At 43.5% G+C, this 19,141-nt stretch overlaps 1 protein-coding gene across 1 annotated transcript in view; it reads right to left on the minus strand.

Moving 5' to 3' along the window:
- rnf139 (ring finger protein 139) overlaps positions 1-19,141 on the minus strand; it is a 33,262-nt gene that overhangs the window by 13,094 nt on the left and 1,027 nt on the right. Inside the window, exons 2-4 of the mRNA XM_084312250.1 lie at positions 5,502-6,157; positions 4,429-4,576; positions 69-175 (exon numbers count right to left, since the gene is read on the minus strand). Coding sequence (XP_084168376.1) covers positions 69-175; positions 4,429-4,576; positions 5,502-6,157 — 911 coding nt within the window. The remainder of the gene's footprint in view (positions 1-68; positions 176-4,428; positions 4,577-5,501; positions 6,158-19,141) is intronic.

A 19,141-nucleotide genomic window follows, 5' to 3' on the forward strand; every position in this document is an offset into this window, starting at 1 on the left:
CTCCAAGAGTGGAGGGGATCTTTAAATAAATACAAAAGTAAATGAAATTACAATTTCTAACAACGTACCAGGCGTTCCTCGGGGTCCAGGCTGCTGAGGCCCGTCTGCAGCGCAAGGATGAAGAACAGAACCGGTGCCACGAAGCCCAGACGCTTGTCTTCGTCCTCCGTCGAGCCTACGGGAGACGACGCGCGATGGTTATCACACACACACACACTTGACTGTTCTACTGCAGTGACTGTTCTACCCCATACTGGTTATGAGCGCGCCACCATTGAGGTCATGGATCAGCTTCATACCATCTTCTGTTCGACGCACTCGTTTCCCTATGCTTTTTCTTTTGTTGTTGTTGTTCTTAGCTCTATTCCATTCAAATCTTTTAAAAATGTCCTTATGTACCCCAGTTGCTATTGCATGTACATAATGTGTTTTATTACACGTATATGAATACATACCAACTATTCGTCCGTTTTAATCTCCACCCATCGATCATCCATAGCAACACTATATTATCACCGACATCCAAGTAGGAAGGGAGATCCCCCCTTGAACGGCCCTTCTAAGGTTTCTCTCCTCCACATCGCCTGTGGTGCTTTTTTCCTATTGCTAGGTTTTTAGTGAGTTTTTCCTTACCTTCCTTCGATGGGGTATATCTGGGAGTGTCGCATTTATTTATTTTGGATTTTATGGTGGTTTTTGTTCTCGATTGATTGATTGATTGATTGAAAAGTTTATTAACAGATTGCAGAATGGGTACAGTACAGTACGGCTCAATACATACAATTGTTAAGAGGATGCAGACCTGAGAAAGACTTTCGTCTTGTTTCCATCAGGGTCCCCCATTTTCAATTCATCATATGACACACATGACATACAGATAGACAGTACTGCTACATCTATACATTTATGACATACCAGATTACCAGATTTTCAAATACAGTACTGTTTGTGATACTAAAAAAATCCAGAAGAAGAGTATATACATTTGACATAGAAACTGTGCATTGGGGGAGGTTGGGTAGGTGGGGTGGGGCTGTACATTGGAGGTGGGGGGGGGTTGGGTAGGGGACACTGTACATTGGAATACTGACATACATTTGATTCATTGTGATGTTTCTTCTCGACTCGTTTTAACTCATTCACGGCCAACCACGACTATAGCCGGGTTATCTCGCCAACCGGTGAGAGCCAAAACCAGAGTATAGTCGGGTTTTCGATCGTTTACCGTTTTTTCTTTTATTCGATTTTTTAATATCCTCTCACGGACCTCGGTGTTACCATTGGAACACATTCTGAGACCCCAAGAGTGCAATACCGGCAGAATCCATCTAGGTGGCAGTATCGCCTACCCTTTGAAACCTTATTTCACACTGTTACATTGTATATGGTCCGGGCGGAGAATTTAGACCAAGTCAAATGAATCACTTCATCCGAGCACTTTGGAACGTGTTCAGCACACTTCATGCATATTTTGTGCCAGTTCATGTCAGGGACCCGATGGACATCAATACTGGAAATAGTGATCAGACTATTGGAATATTCTTTTTGGGATACCTCCTAGTAAAGGTAAGGACTATATGACATCAACACGCAAACGTACAGATGAAAAAATTTACTCTCTCTATAGCTATAATATAGAATATAGTAGTGATGCACGATATGGCAGTTTTTTTTACACATCGGTATCGGTCCGATATCAAGATAGGGCCGATATGGGGCGATATTAAATTTATTTTTCTTTTTACATGTTTTGGCCTCAAATAGTTAAAAAATATCAGTCATTTCTGAAAATAAGTTACAAAAGTAAAAAAAAATATGCGTTTTGGAAAATAGCTCTTTATTTGATTATCATAAAAAAGTGTTTTCTATACAGAGATATCGACATCGGTAAATATCGGTATCGGCCAGAACAGCAATATTAATATCTGTTATTGGTATCGGCCACAATTTTCACATCGGTGCATCACTAGAATATAGATATAACTCTGCAAACATCCGTGACGCACAGTGAAAATCCCTATATTTTAAAGTGTGGCCCATTGACTACAAGGATGGAGATAATGGCTGGTGCTGAAAGTGTTAAAGACTTGTCCAGCCCATGGGGACATTACCTTGTGATTTCAGGATTTACAAATATATTTGATTAGGTTAAAGGGTTAAGAGACCTAGCCCCATTTCTTACTTGTTGTGGATGATGTTGTCAAAAAAGGTTGAGTCCTTTCTCAGCACAATCACATGCTGTGCTTCATACTAGACATCCAGCTCCTCCTTAGTTAGCCATAAAACTAATGTCAAGTTGATGAAAGCACTTTAACTACAGATAACATTCAGCCACTCTGGGCAGCTAAGTGGCGCAGTGGGCAAGGCGCTCGTCACTAACGCAGGAGATGCTGGGTTCGTGCCCAGCTCTCGGCGTTGCTTCCGGCTTGGCTGGTCGTTCATACTAATACAATTGGCAGTATTAGGGGGTGGGAAAGCCTGTGGGTGGGGATCGGACGTTGTGGACAGCGACTCCTACAGGTCGGTTGGTGCACCTGTACAGCAGAATCAGGAAGCAACGGGGGCAGTGTGAGCCTCCCACGCGTTACTCCTCGCCGCTGAGAGATCGCGATGTACAGGTGAAAAGATGCGACAGCTGCCTCCTTGTGTACCGGAGGGGACACGTGATGCAAGGCTTGGTCCACATTGCAGCCGACCAGTGGGAGGCATAGTCTAACAACGTTCGAGACAGGAGAGGGCAGAATTGGATAACACGAAATTGGGATGGGAGAAAAATAGAAAAATGGGGTGAAAAAGTAGATAAAAAAAAAGATAACATTCAGCCACTAGATGTCGCACTAGAGCACCAGCACGTCAGACAAAAACATTGGTGCGCTGCTTACACAGGATTACATGGGGAACGATAATTATTGTAATTATCACACGCTGCACCATCACAATAAGTTCTGATCAAACTGCCAAACTAGTTTAACGTTATACAAACTAGTTTATTATAATAGTTGTCAGAAACAGAGAAAGTTGACAAGCTTTTCTTTTTGAAAACAGGAGCAGAGAAAAGGGGACCTCCCAACTAGGTGCATTCCACGTGGGGAAATGGGAAATGGTAAGTAGGGAGGGGATAGATGCACATAACATGTGAATAACATTCATTTTGGACCCGCCAAAATCTTTTAAATGATAAATTCATAAATCAATAATAGTTTTGGGGGAAAGCAATAATTTTATTCCACACCTTTCTAAAAGCTCTGTGGATGTATTATAAAAAAAAATTGAAAACGTTATCTATAGCAGCGTTAAACATACTAAAAAGTTAAGTTGTTTCCAGAGATTCTCTTTCTTGACATTAGTTTTATGGCAAACTAGCTGGTCTGTTGTGTCTACTATGAAGAACAGCATGGACTGTGTCGGTAAAGGACACTACCCATCGACAACATCACCCTTGAGTAAGGAATGGGGCTGTGTGTGCCAAAAACCCTTTACGTTTACCCTTTGCTCAGGCATTTAAATGAAACATCAGGGATATCCTGACACAAATTGTACTTTACCTGCACTATTCTTACCCTACCTACACTTCCTATCAAATTCATGTGTCGGTTCTATGCACTGTAATTTTAAGACCACTGCTCTGTTCAATTCAAAATTGAACTATTTTATCACACTTTTTACTTCTTACTGATGCACTGCCCTGTTGTATGTTAAATACCCATATATCCGTTCTATTTTATAATTGTTTGCCTATTTTTAAACTGAATCCAACCGCACTTTGTTTTTACTCTCTCTATTCTATTTTTATTATTTGTATTACCGAATGAAACTGTAAACAGAAAGGCCTATTGGGATGCTAGATCCTAATGTGAAACATTGTGATTTACCTTACCTTGCTACCTCCATCTTTTTTTATGCTAGCTTATGCCTGTATTTTTTACTGTTGTGAAGCACTTTGAACTGCAACTTCTGTATGAAAAGTGCTATACAAATAAAGTGTATTATATTATTATTACGTTGTACATTTGACTGTCATGAGAGAATTTAATTATATTCTTATAGAGTAAATGGGGGAATGTTTTGGGGGGGCACTCCAAGGGGGGGGGGGGGGGGTCAGGCTGCAGCGTTCTCTCTCCTTACCTGCAGAACAGCTGATGAATTAAAAACATTGATTCTTTGTACTATAAGGCTCCTGGGAATGTGATGTCTCGTCTCACATCATTTGCCTTTCAAGGTGATTTGCTACACAATCAGTGTAGATGCTTGTTGTAAATTTAATTAAAATAATTTATTAAATCATGTAGGCCTAAGCCTGATTTGTTCATTCCTCCATTAAAAGTAAGAATCTACACTGTTCCATTTTGTTCCCCAGCAAAGAAACAGAACTACATTTACCCTCAACAAGTGTGAATTCGCAACACACACACACACACGCACGCCTACCTATGAAGGCCAGGATGATCATGCCCATGTAATGTGCTATAGAGGAGATGACGGCGCTCATCCCCAGGACAGTGAGAGTGGAGTCACAGCCAGAGATGATCAGGTTGCTGGTCAGCTCCCAGAACACATCCCAGCTCAGCGGGAAGCCCTGCAGGAAGACAATACTGTCCGTCACACACCGCTTTGAAGAGACACAGACAATACAAATGATCAAACTGGTAAATTACTGGTCGGATTTACAGCCAGGCATCTCCAAAACATCAAAAAAGAACTATTCCGCCATCTTTCCTCGAGAGCCCGCAACGGCAACCTCCGAAACGTCGACCACGCCCCCCCACCTCGCACCCAAACTACTGCTATCAATTTGTTCCAATAACAAACCATGCTGTTCCTGTTCTCAGTACTATCAGACTCAAGAAGAAATGCCTGACACATACTGTAACACTTAGCAACCTCAGACCCATCATCGCTCAGCCAAGGCCGGCCTCACCCCCCATCACAAAATCACTGACAATGGCCCTTCTGAATGTTAGATCGTTGAGCAACAAATCTTTCTTAATCAATGATCTGATAACTGAAAAGAATTTGCAATGGATGTTCCTAGTCGAGACCTGGCTAAATTACATTACTGGTGCGACAACGGCAACGCTGATGGAAGCCTGCCCTCCAAATTATAAGTATTATCAATCGGTCAGACAAAATAGAAAAGGGGGAGGGCTTGCCGCTATTTTATCTACATCGTTTGTATGTAATGACATTGACAATGGGTGAATTTACATCATTTGAATATCTTGCTATTGAGCTCAAAGCTGAACCGTCTTTGCTCATCATCACATTGTACCGGCCAGCAAAATACTCATCAATACAGGATCTTTATGGACTGTGTATAGAGGATGTTTGCACAGCAGAAATCATGAAATGAGGAAATAATGGGAGACAAAGGATATGAGAAGTGTTAGCATTGCATCCCTAAAATAACCTGGAATAATGTAACACATCCGAACCCTTATAATCCTGTAATAATGTAACGCAATCCGAACCCTTCTAAAAACGGAATCCCAGTCGAGTCCTACCTGTGCGCCAGAACCGCCGTCCACTCCTCCGCCGGTGGCGTCTCCGCTCTCCCTCCTCACCGCCCGCACCACGTAGAGCAGGATGAGCGCCTGCGCCGTGACCCTGGTGAGCCAGAAGACACGCAGCACGTCGGGGAAGCGGATCCTCTTCCAGGTGTCCTCCGCCAGCAGCTGCACGCCGTAGATCCTGTACATGTGCCGGATGAGCAGGTAGACGTACCGGCAGGAGTAGTAGAACCACCGGAGCTTCATGGCGAGGCACACGGCCGTGTTGAGGGCCAGCGCCACGCCGGAGAACACCGCCACCAGCTGCCGCACGTCCGCGGGGAGCTCGAGGATGAGCCCCCACAGGGGGATCATGATGTCGAGGACCACCAGGGCGGCGAACACCGACTGGAGGTTGAGCAGGAAGACGTAGCCCATGCCGAAGAGGAGCTGGACCACGGCCATGCCCAGCCACAGCGTGGGCCCGCTCCGGGGCAAGAGCCGGAAGCCCAGCGCCGCTTTGTAGTAGGCGCTGTAGAAGTCTATGTGAGAGGTGGCGTAGTAGTTGATGAGGACGGCCGCCGCGGCCAGAAGGACGGCGAAGAAGAGGGTGTAGAACTTTAACAGGGCCTTCTGAGAGAGCACCAGTACCACGCTGAAGACCAGGATGCCTGAAAGATAAAGAGAGAGAGAGATACTGAAGAGGGTGTAGAACTTTAACAGGGCCTTCTGAGAGAGCACCAGTACCACGCTGAAGACCAGGATGCCTGAAAGATAAAGAGAGAGAGAGATACTGAAGAGGGTGTAGAACTTTAACAGGGCCTTCTGAGAGAGCACCAGTACCACGCTGAAGACCAGGATGCCTGAAAGATAAAGATAAAGAGAGAGAGATACTGAAGAGGGTGTAGAACTTTAACAGGGCCTTCTGAGAGAGCACCAGTACCACGCTGAAGACCAGGATGCCTGAAAGATAAAGAGAGAGAGATACTGAAGAGGGTGTAGAACTTTAACAGGGCCTTCTGAGAGAGCACCAGTACCACGCTGAAGACCAGGATGCCTGAAAGATAAAGAGAGAGAGAGATACTGAAGAGGGTGTAGAACTTTAACAGGGCCTTCTGAGAGAGCACCAGTACCACGCTGAAGACCAGGATGCCTGAAAGATAGAGAGAGAGAGATACTGAGGGTGTAGAATATGAACAGGGCCTTCTGAGCGAGCACCAGTACCACGCTAGTCTGACTCACAGGATATAGACTCTGGGTATAAAGTACGCCACTGGCCAACTATTTCAGTCAGAATCCTCATCCCCTTCCTGCAATACTATTTTGCAAGGGCATCGTCGCTACATCCTGGTCTTAGAGCCAGTGCCACCCAGGATGCTTGTGATTGGTTTAAACTTTAAAGGAATACAATGAAACAAGCCTGCCTGCCTTAGGGCTGCAACTAACGATTATGTTGTTATGGCTTAATCTGTTGATTATTTTATCAATTAATCTAAACGATTCATTTACCTCATTCATCTACAATTGATTCAATTTGCAATTGAACATTTCAAAAGTGTGGTACTACTACTACTAGGGGTGGGAATCGCCAGAGACCTCACGATACGATACTATCGCGATACTTGCGTCACGATATGATAGGGATGGGTACCGAATTCGGTTCTTTTGAGGTACCGAACCGAAACACGTCGGTACTACCGAGTATCGATTCAAGTGAGATACCAAAAAAAAAAAAATTTACTTTTTTCTTTTCATGTCAACGTTCACACGCACAATATATGCTTACCTAGGATTTGACTTGATTCAACAACAAAGCAGTTGGAGCAATGGCAAGCCAAAAACGGTCGAAATTGTAGTTATTTGAAGTTAGGATTTTTTTTTTCGCGACCGAGGTAGGTAAATAATTTTTTTTAGACTAAAGTACCGAAAAAAGGTACCGTTGGGTACCGGTATCGATTCACAGGTACCGGTACCGGTATCGGTTCAAATGTGAAAGGTACCCATCCCTACGATATGATAGTATCGCGATACAAAATATATTGCGATACACTGAGTATTGCGTTTTTTCTTTCTTTATTTTTTATCAAATGTATTACCTTTTTCAACTGCAAAGTAAAACTTTGTCAACATGTTTTATCTAATAAAATAAAGTTCAGTCTGTTCATCTCACTTCAATCATTTTTATTGTAGAACATGGTATTTTCTCAAGCAGACAGATGTCAACACTGTAATCTGTGTTGCATGTACCTGACAAACTGAACTGTTTGTATTACAGTCATATTCCAACTTAACTGAATGCACATGTGTGTGTGGACTACTGTACTATTACAGGTATTGAAATGAACAATGCAACTTCCTTATACAAAAAAAATATATATTTTTATATATATTTTTTTTTAATTAATAATTAAATATCGATACTTGGCGTCCCTGTATCGATACAGTATCGCGATACTACTACGTATCGATTTTTCCCCACCCCTAACTACTACTAAGGTCACATGGGTAGTTGCCTCTCTGACACTGTGTAGTGTGGAAGCCTACTGTACATGAGTAGGGTGAGTAACCTACATGCCATTACTGCTTTTTATCTATCGACTCATTATAGCTCCTTTATTATCTTGAATATAACACCCACCACCAGTTACTATGACATTGTTCATCATTACAATGTATTCATGCATGTAGCTAAATGCTTTAGAACAGGGAAGTATTTAGGGCGGCTGGGTGGCGCAGCGGATATTGCGCTCGTCACCAACGCAAGAGACACCGGGTTCGACTCCGGCTGTCGGCGTTGCCTCCGGCTTGGGCCAGCCGTCATACTAACTCATTTGGCGGAGTTAGCGGGTGGAAGTCGATGGGTGGTAATCTGGACGTTGTGGACAGCGACTCCTACAGGTCGGTTGGGGGACGCCTGCACAGCAGAGACAGGAAATGGCGGGGGTAGTGTGAGCCTCCTACACGTTACTCCTCGCCAATGAGTCCGCGCTGGCAGGTGAAAAGATGAGACAGGCTGCCTCCTCGTGTATCGGAGGGGACACGTGATGCAAGGCTTCTATCCTCCCTACAACCGCCCAGTGGGGGGCATATGCGAGCAACGTTCAAGACAGAGGAGGGAGGGCGGTCAGGTGGCATAGCGGAGATTGCGTTCGTCACCAACGCTGGGAAAACGTCCCTGAACGTCCCTGAACGTCAGCAAAACAAAAGAGATGATTGTGGACTTCAGGAGGTCGGGGGTCAAGGACTACAGCCCCCTCAGCATCGACGGGGCACCAGTTGAGAGAGTGAACAGTTTCAAGTACCTCGGAGCCCACATATCCGAGGACTTGACATGGACCACACACATTGACAGTGTTGTGAAGAAGGCACGACAACGCCTCTACTTCCTCAGGCGCCTAAGGAAGTTCCAAGTCAGTCAGAAGATCCTTAGGAACTTCTACTCATGTACAATAGAGAGCATCCTGACCGGCAACATCACCTCCTGGTTTGGGAATAGCACTGCACAAGACCGTAGCAGACTACAAAGAGTGACACGTTCAGCCGAACGCACAATTAGAGGGGGGCTTCCCACCCTCCAGAACATTTACAACAAGCGGTGCAAGGGGAAGGCTAAGAGAATTATTAAGGACTCGAGCCACCCGAACAACTGCCTCTTTGAACTGCTGCCGTCAGGCAAGCGATACCGGAGTCTTATGGCGAGCACAGAAAGACTCAGAAGGAGCTTCTATCCCCAGGCCATCAGGCTGCTAAACGAACAATAATCGCTAAACGAACAATAATCACTATGCAACAACCATCAAATGCACACAGCACACACACCCACACGCACACACACACTCACTCACTCAAACAACACACTGCAGCACCCACTCTCCACACTTTAGATCACACAAACACACTTACACTTTATATTTATTGATAAAGGATTTGCACTACAACTCGTACACCTACTGTGAATTGTACCTAAACTGCACCTCGTCCATTTATGCCTTGCACTATATAGTATTGTATATTAGTACACTGCACAGTATTGTATATTGTATGGTAACTACGTCTACGAACATTGTACATATGTCTAAACTGAACACTGTGACCTCTTTTTTTTCTTCTAATTTTTACTATGTTTTTATTTCATACTTATCTTGTCATGCACAGTCTCTGGAGCGCAACAGTAAGAAGCATTTTGTACAAAAGTATTCTGTACTTCTGTATGACAACTATTAAAGAAACTTGAAACTTGAAACTTGAGACACTGTGTTCGAATCCAGCTCCCAGCGTGCCACCAGCTTGGCTGGTCATTCACACTAATACAATTGGCTGTATTAGGGGGTGGAAAGCTGGAGGGTGGGAATCTGGCGTTGTGGACAGCGATGCCTACAGGTCAGGTCTCGGCGCTTGCTCAGCGGAGCAAGACTTGGTGGAGATAGCGTGCCCTCTAGGGCTGACCTTCGAATTTTTTTTGGCAATCGAACCTTCGGGGCCGAGCTTAGATTTTAATTCGAAGCTTCGAATTAAAAAAGATTTTGTTACTTTTTTTTTTATAATTTTTTTTTTATCTTATGTTGTGGGACTTGTACAGCACTTTGGTAAACTTTGTTGTTTTTAAATGTGCTCTATAAATAAAGTGGATTGGATTAATGAATTAAGTAGCCCCTTTCGTGACTGTGACGCAGCCAACACGGCTGTGTGATTTAATTCAAGGTGGATCGCTGTTGTCGTTTGAACAACTTCAGATTTCATGGGAACTACCAATCCCCCAAATCAAGAATGTTTAAGATGAATGAAGTAAGATTTTGATTATTTGAAATATGGCCTGTGTAGACTAAACTATGCACAGAATTATGTCAGTCTACAAGGTCCGGATTCTACATGGTCCGGCAATGTAGACCTTGTAGACTCCACTACAGACCAATTATCAGTGAATGTTCATGCATTTTTAAGAAGGGCTACTTCCACAAAAAAACAAAGAACTCACCAAAACATCTCAGTAGCACCTTATCTAAATGTTCTATTTTATATATGGAGATTAATATTTATTTATGTATTGCATGCATTTCTACATTTTATTTCCTATTTTGTTTATTCATCCCACTGGATCCCAGTATCTTTCTTTCTTATGTGTGGAATTCTACAAGGCATTTACATTCACATTTACATTTAGTCATTTAGCTGACGCTTTTATCCAAAGCGACTTACAAGTTCTGTACGACAGGTCATCAGGAAGGATACAACTCTATCAGCTGAGTAACAATATTCATCAAAGTGTTGCGTGTTACAGTGTAGGTTAGTTTATTAGGACAAGTGCATGACAGTAAGGTTAGTTAGGGTTCGATTTTTTTTTTTTTCAGATAATGGTTGAAGAAGTGCGTCTTTAGTCGACGGCGAAAGATTGGACGGGATTCGGCTGTCCTAACTGGGGTGGGTAGTTCATTCCACCATTGTGGGGCAAGGACTGAGAATAGGCGTGTAGGTGTTGTATATGTGTTTGAGGATGATATCCTTCAAACAGGCAATAGTGATGATATAATTCGGGCAGTGCTGAGCTGGGCTCCTTTCCTCCAGTGTATTTGTCCCCCGGCCCCACCCAATGGCCCCATGCACACACACACCGAAGTAAAAAAAAAAAAAAAATTTTTTTTTAACTTCGATTTTTTTTTAATGTTCGAAGCTTGTGCCATCGAACGAAGCTTCGAAGTATTTAAGACAGCCCTAGTGCCCTCCCACGCGTTACGCTTCACCAATGAGAGCCCTCGCTGCCAAGTGAAAATACGTCACTGGCTGTCGGTGCACGCCTTGGAGGAAGCGTGTGATCAACTCGGGACGCCTTGCACCGACTCATAGGAGAACATGCTTACAGCGCCAGGTAGGGGAGGGGGGGGAATTGGCACAAGGACTAAATTGAGACGGGGAGAAAATCGGAGGAGGAAAATCATAAACAGAAAAAAAAGAAAAAAAGAAAAAAAACACAGAGAAGACAGAGAATTGGCACAGCGGAATTGGGATGGGAGAAAAATTGAAGGAGAAAAAGTGGTTAAAAAAAAGAACAGGGACGTTTTATTTTATTTATTTAACTACCAGCCAGAGGTTTTTACTGGCCAAAAATGATAAATATCTTTTTAGTATATCTCCATGTTAGTATATGTATTATGAGTATATGTATTATGAGTTATCTCTCCACTCCACACTATTGTAGTGCTTGTGCCAGCACAGGAAATAAGTTTAAAAATATATTTTGATATACTGCATGCGTCGTGTATATTATATATATACACACACAATATATATAAATCAATATCTTCCTTTTGAATACACTTTAAAATTAGGATTGTTAAAGCGAATTAGCCTAATCCATGTCAAAAACAGTAGCCTATATTAAACGTACACACACAGTGGCAGAGAGGGAGAATAGCTTTTATAGCAGACTTAATAGTTTTAGATTATTTCTGTTAATGAAGTGAAATATTTATCATCATCAACTATCGTGTTTTTATAGTGTAATGTGTGGCTGCCATCATTGAACAGTGGCCCTGAAATTAGTGACTCAGGAGGTAGAGAAGCCGTCTGGTAATCAAAAGGTTCCCGGTTCGATTTCCCACTCCCCCGGGAGCATGTTGAAGCGTCCTTGAGTAACTCCCCATCTGTACCCTAGCTAGGACACAGTCTGATATGTATATATTTACGGTTAGGGTCTCTGTTTAACAGTACTGTATATTTGCATATCTTGTATGTCACAAATGTAACAGCACTGTATATCTGTATGTCATAAATGTCATGATTAGATTAGATGATTTAGATTAGATTTTTATATCTGTATGTTGTGTACATGTCATAAGTCATTATGAATTGAAAATGGGGGACCCTGATGTAAACAAGACGAAAGTCTCTCTGGTCTGCTGCATCCCCATAACAATTGTGTGTATTGAGCTGTACTGTACCCAATCTGCAATCTGTTCATTAAAATGTTCAGTCAATGACGAAAACGTACCCTAGTAGCTAGCTAGGACAGTCTGATGAAAACATACACTAGCTAGGACAGTAACATGCTGTAGCCAGGAACGTGTGATGAAAACTGACCCTAGCCAGGACAGTCTGATGAAAACATGCCCTAGCCAGGACAGTGCGATGAAAACATGCCCTAGCCAGGACAGTGTGATGAAAACATGCCCTAGCCAGGACAGTGTGATGAAAACATACCCTAGCCAGGACAGTGTGATGAAAACATACCCTAGCGAGTCGCGACTCGAGGACACATTTAAAAAAAAAAAAAAAAAAAGTCTAAATAGCCTATTGTAGATTTAAATATATTAACACATTAGCCTGTTCCAGATTTGTCTTGCTGTCGTGCCAAATCTAGACCTCTTGGTTAATGCATGATCTAAAGCAGTCTCTGAGCAGACATACTGGTCAAAGGTGTAGAAAATGTGCCAACGTTAAATTATGTAACCTATCAATCAATAGTAGAGAGAGAGACCCATTTGCCCTGGTATAGCAACATAGATCTAGTTTAGGTAGATCACAATACAGCAGCTGCTGTGCTACTTAACCTGTGTGCTTTCTCTCAACAGCTTTGCATTGGGACCCAACTTTGACCTTGCCACTAACTGCTACCTATATAAAATGATACGGATGAGATTAACAAACTTGTTTTGAACCGATACAAATCAAATCAACTAACAGCAAGAAGGCTTAGGCCTCGGCTGAAAGAAACTCCCTGCTAACAACAAAAACACCAGACAAATCAAAGGACGTTAGCGTTTTGTAAACACCAGTGACTAGCAAGTAGCTAGTTAGCAATGGCAAGTGACCATAGAACTGGCTTCACCCTCTTCTTCCCCGCCCCTGTGCTTGTACGGAAGCTTGGCTGTGATGGCACGCATATTTGATATGCTGTCAAGCTCCTGCATGTACTCCACGTCAGCCATAGCGTTGAGGCATCCAGTGAGATAGAGGCCAAAGGAGTGGAGCCACTGGAGCGCCTCTCAGTCATCGGACTTGATAGTAGGCCAGTTCAGTGCCTTGTCTCTAACTCTATACGCCATTGAGATCTTGTATCCATTTCCCAAATGCTTTTTCAAGAGCCTCCTTGCCTCGTGATAGCCTCGTTCTGGTTCCATGTGAAGACTACTTCTTATCAGCTCTGTTCTAGAATGTTCTATTATGACAAATAAGACGGTTCAATGACTATCTAAATCCAATCAATATTAAACATTCATATAATACAATAACCTACATATATAGCTTTGGCTCATACACCGTTGTTAAAATGTAAAAAGGCTGAGTGAAACCAGAAGTCTTGCTTCTTGGTACGGGTGATGTAAGTGGTATTGTTTTTGTTAAAATAAGTGTTAAATAACTCTACATTCTGACCACCATCTGATATAGTCTGGTCAGTGATAGCCCCTTTCGTGACTGTGATGCACGCCAACATGGTTTGGCCAGTGAATACACAGTCACTTCCTAGCCCACAGCAAACCAAGCAATGTTGACCACGAAGATCTGGTTCTGGACGAACCGTTCATTATACAAGTATCAGAGAAATTTCAAAGGTACTCAGTTGCACAAGGGTTTCGGACAAAAATACGGGATGGTGGGCGGCTGGGTAGCGCAGCGGACTAAGCGCCTGCCTACCACCGCAGAGACACTGGTATTGAATCCAGCTGTCAGCGGTACCTCCGGCTTGGTCGGTCGTCCATACCGGTGGGGTGTGTATCCTGGTCGTTGTAAACAGCGACTCCTACAGGTCGATCGGGGCGCCTGCTCCCCCAGTGAGAGTCCTCGCTGTCAGGTGAAAAGCGGCTGGCTGACTCCACATGTATCCATCAACGCTCCCTAAGCCGGCAAGTGGGGGGAAATGCGTGCAACGACCAGGAAGGGAATTGGCATAACGACTAAATCGGGATAGGAGAAAAATACAGAAAAAGGGGGAGGAAAAGTAGATAAAAAAATAATACAGGATGGTTTGAAAGCTCGGCGTTGCTAATAAACATTTTAAATAATTTTTATAAACATGTAAACATCACCAAGGTCAGCATTGCATCAAAATGTCTTACTCTCTTCTTCCGCTTTGTGACATGCCGGAGCGCTGTGATTGGCTTCTTCTCTTCTTCTGCTTTGTGACATGCCTGGTGCGCCCAGCAATCACAGGCAGCGCTCCGGCATGTCACAAAGCGGAAGAGAGTAAGCCATTTTGATGCAATGCTGACCTCTGATGTTTACACGTTTATACAAATTATTTAAAATGTTTATTAGCAACGCAGAGCTTTCAAACCATCCCGTATTTTTGTACGAAACCCTCGTGCAACTGTGAGTACCTTTGACATTTCTCTGATACTTGTATAATGAACGGTTCGAATAGACAGTGTAGCAGTACTGTCTATCTGTATGTCATGTATGTCATATATGTTACGATGAATTGAAAATGGGGGACCCTGATGTAAACAAGACGAAAGTCTTTCTCTGGTCTGCATCCCCTTAACAATTGTATGTATTGAGCTGTACTGTACTGTACCCATTCTGCAATCTGTTAATAAAGTTTTCAATCAATCAATCAATCAATCAATCAATCAAACCAGATCTTCATGGTCAACATTGCTTGGTTTGCTGTGGGCTAGGAAGTGACTGTGTATTCACTGGCCAAACCATGTTGGCGTGCATCACAGTCACGAAAGGGGCTAGGTCAGTGAGTGACATGGGTCTCCCTCTGACCCATCCGCTCTGCAGTAAACACATTAACACAAAATACATTTTCTGGTATCCTTTCCCACTTTCTCCAACCAGGAGAGAAAAAACCATATATAGTTTCTTATTTTAAGAAATCCTGCCAAGCCAAATTAGCTGGTATATTATTTGACGTGTTTCAACCACATATTTGCTTATAACTCGTTTTTATTTCTTGTTTTTGTCAGACCATTTTTGCAGCGTGGAGTTCTCTCTCCTGATAAAGTGGGAACGGGGATTGACTGTTTACTGTTAGAGCGGAGGGAGTGGGAGACCCATGTTACTGACCAAAACACTGTATATATATCGGTGACGGCTGTCGGAATGTAGAGCTATTATTTCAACACGTAGACCACTTATTTTAACAAAGACAAAACCCCACTTCCAGCATATTTAACTGCTGATACTAGCTAAACGGTTCGGTCGGGGTAAAGTAGTGTAGCACTCTACTTGATGCCGCAATGACAGGTGACACCCAACCCCACCCCACCCACCTCCAATGTACAGTCGCCCCCCCACCCCACCCCACCTACACAACCCCCCCCCCCCCCCCATACACCCACCTACCTACCAACCTCCTCCGGCTCCAATGTACAGTTTCTTCGTCAAATGTATATACTCTTTTTTAGACTATTTTTGTATCACAAACAGTACTGTATTTGTAAATCTGGTATGTCATAAATGTCTAGATGTAGCAGTACTGTCTATCTGTATGTCATGTTGTTATGATGAATTGAAAATGGGGGACCCTGATGTAAACAAGACGAAAGTCTTTCTCTGGTCTGCATTCCCTTAACAATTGTGTGTATTGAGCCGTACTGTATTGTACCTGTAACTGAGGGGTACAATTCCCTGACTGTATTGTTAGATATGATACTTACTACCACTACCTCTTGTACTTTAGACTCTGGCCACCCAGTACTAGGTATGAATAATTATGATAAACACTCCCACCTGATGAAACGGATCCAACACAAATGTACCAAGTCGAAAGTCTGCGTTTAATAATAATACATAGCAAAAGGTATGTACAACGATCACTTAATTACATTTATGATTTGAAATAGTATGCACTTTTATGGCAAATGAGTATTCGTAGGTAGATCAATATCGAATGTCCAATCTCTGATTGCGCAGGAAGCAAATATACAACCTGGAATATTTAGGGAACAATAGCAATGATACTTGAATGATTATATAGCTGGATACACTAGGGGAAGGTTCCGACTGCTTGTAGGACAGCTGGAGGGGGGGGGGGGTAGAGTCTGGCTGTATCCCGTCTGGCCGAGGGTATCCTGGGAGAGCCCACAGTCGTGCGACCCGGTGCCCAGCGATCCTCGATCCACAGATGAAAGCAGTTGGACTCTCTGTGGCCGGCGTCCTCCGGTCCACGATGGAGAGACGTGAGGCGACCTCGTTGTGCAGAGCGCCGTCTCACCTGTCGTCCTCTCCGGGGGGGGTATTTCCAACACACCGCAGTGTTGGCCTTTATCCATAGAATAATCAAAGTACTCAAAGCATAATCCAAGCCGGGGAAGGCTAGCCGTCGTCGGTAGAATAATCCAATATACAGGTCCACTCGCTCTTTGGCCTGGAGCTCCTCGGGTGCAGCTTCACGTGGGGTCAACCACCCTGGATAAGCGTCCAGCTGATGCCCGAAACGATGGGGGTGCTGATTACTATAGAACTCTTACCGCACGAGGCACTACATATGAATAGACTATTATTAGCTTAATAGAATACGTCCAACTCGACGATATAGTGCCAAATATGACTATTCAAATATTAATATACACGATGTCTCAATGCCGATACTGGGCCGAATTGGCCTTACTGCCCACACGTGGTTCGCGGGGAGGCTTTTGCGTCTGTCACTCTGTTGGAGGGTAAGGAACTGGACTAAAAGAAAGCTCTACTTTAATAGCGCAGTATATATACGCACTATGAACAAATAGTACCATTAGTGGTGCGGTAGACATATTCCTACGCGGAACTAGGACTTGTCCATACATGTTGAGCGGTACGATTGAACCTGGTCTGAGGGGTATGGCGACCTGGCACCAAGGTCTCGTCCAATGGTAGAATGGAGACTATTATGGGATGTTCAGTAGACTAGAAGGGATATTCAATGCATATTGTACAAGGAATATACAAGGGATATCAGGGGATATACAAATACAATTAAATATATATATATAAATAAATATATATATTCGGTTTAATCTGATCCTTCAGAACAGTACCCATTCTGCAATCATACAATTTCCAATCAATCAATCAATGACAGGTGACAGACACAGGCCGATGCTAGCTGTCACTGTGTTGAGTGCAGGTGACAGAGAGAGAGACACAGGCCGATGTTAGCAGGCTGAATGAATGAAAACTTTATTTAACAGATTGCAGAATGGGTACAATACAGTACGGCTCAATACATACAATTGTTAAGGGGATGCAGACCTGAGAAAGACGTTTGTCTTGTTTCCATCAGGGTCCCCCATTTTCAATTCATATAGACATTTATGACATACACAACATACATGACATTTATGGCATAGGGACATATAGGTATTTAGTACTGATACATTTGTGACATAAACGGTATTCAAATATACAGTACTGTTACCCCTAGATCCTGACAGAGTATATACATATGATGGGGAGGGGACTGTACATTAGGAGGGGGTGGGTGGGTGGGAGAGAGATATACATACGGTAACGGCGGGGAGGGAATATATACATGCGGTGGGGAGGAGACTGTCTATTAGGAGGTGGTGGGGGTTTTGGGCATTTACGGTGGCCAGTTTCGAATTGCAGCCACCCGTAGGTGCTCTTTAAGAGCGGTTTTGAATGTGGGTAGGGATTCACATTCCTTTACAGCTTTGGGTAGGGCGTTCCACATTGATGTGGCATAATTGCAAAACGTATTTAGTCCCTTGTTTGAGCCGAATCTGGGTTTAACATGATTTGTTGAGCTTCCTCTGGTGTAGTGGTTGTGGTATTCACTGACCTTTGGGAAGTATTTTGACATGAACATGGGTACCTTAGTCGTATAGTGTATCTTGTAGACCAGGCCCATTGCAAGTTGCTGTACTCTGTCGTCTACTCTAAGCCATCCTAGGTTGTCAAAGTGGGCAGGGGTGAGGTGGGTTCTGGGGGTAAGGTCAAGTAGTAGTCTGACCAGTTTGTTTTGTGATGTTTGTACTTTTGTTTTAAGCGCCTTTGAGGTGCTTTGGTACCATGAGGTGCACGCATAGTCGTAGTACCCTTGAATGAGTGCTCCTGCCAGAGTCTTCAGGGTATTCTTGTTTACCAGAGAGGAGATCCGGTACAAGAATCTAGTTCGTTGGTTGACTTTTTTTTATTACATTGGATGCCATTTTGTCACAGGAAAGATTTGCCTCTAGGATGGAGCCCAGGTAGGTAATTTCGCCTTTCCTTGTGACAATATTGTCACCCACTGCAACTGAGAAGCCGTCGGTCTTGCTGAGTTTGTTATTTGAACCGAAGAGAATGGACTCTGTTTTGCCCATGTGTAATGATAGTTTATAGCCATATGCAGATTTTGCCTAGTTCCGAGCTGAGGGTTTTTTCAACCTGCAACTTGTTCTTGTCAGAGACCAGCAGGGCTGAGTCGTCCGCAAACAGGAACAAGTTGCAGTCACAGGCTGACAACATGTCATTTGCATAAATTAGGAAGAGTAGCGGTCCTAGTATGCTTCCTTGTGGAACACCACAGCTCACTGTGAGGGGGGGGGATAGAGTACCGTTTACCTCTACCATCTGTTCTCTCCCCTCCAGGTAGGATTGCATCCAGCTCACTGATAAGCTATCAAAACCAATTGCTTTTAGCTTGTCCATCAGAATGGAGTGATTGACAGTGTCGAAGGCCTTTTGTGGGTCCAGCATGACCATGCCGCAGTATTTGCCCGCGTCCACCT

Source organism: Notolepis coatsorum (genome assembly GCF_963971535.1).
Source record: "Notolepis coatsorum genome assembly, chromosome: 4".
Lineage (NCBI taxonomy): Eukaryota > Metazoa > Chordata > Actinopteri > Aulopiformes > Paralepididae > Notolepis > Notolepis coatsorum.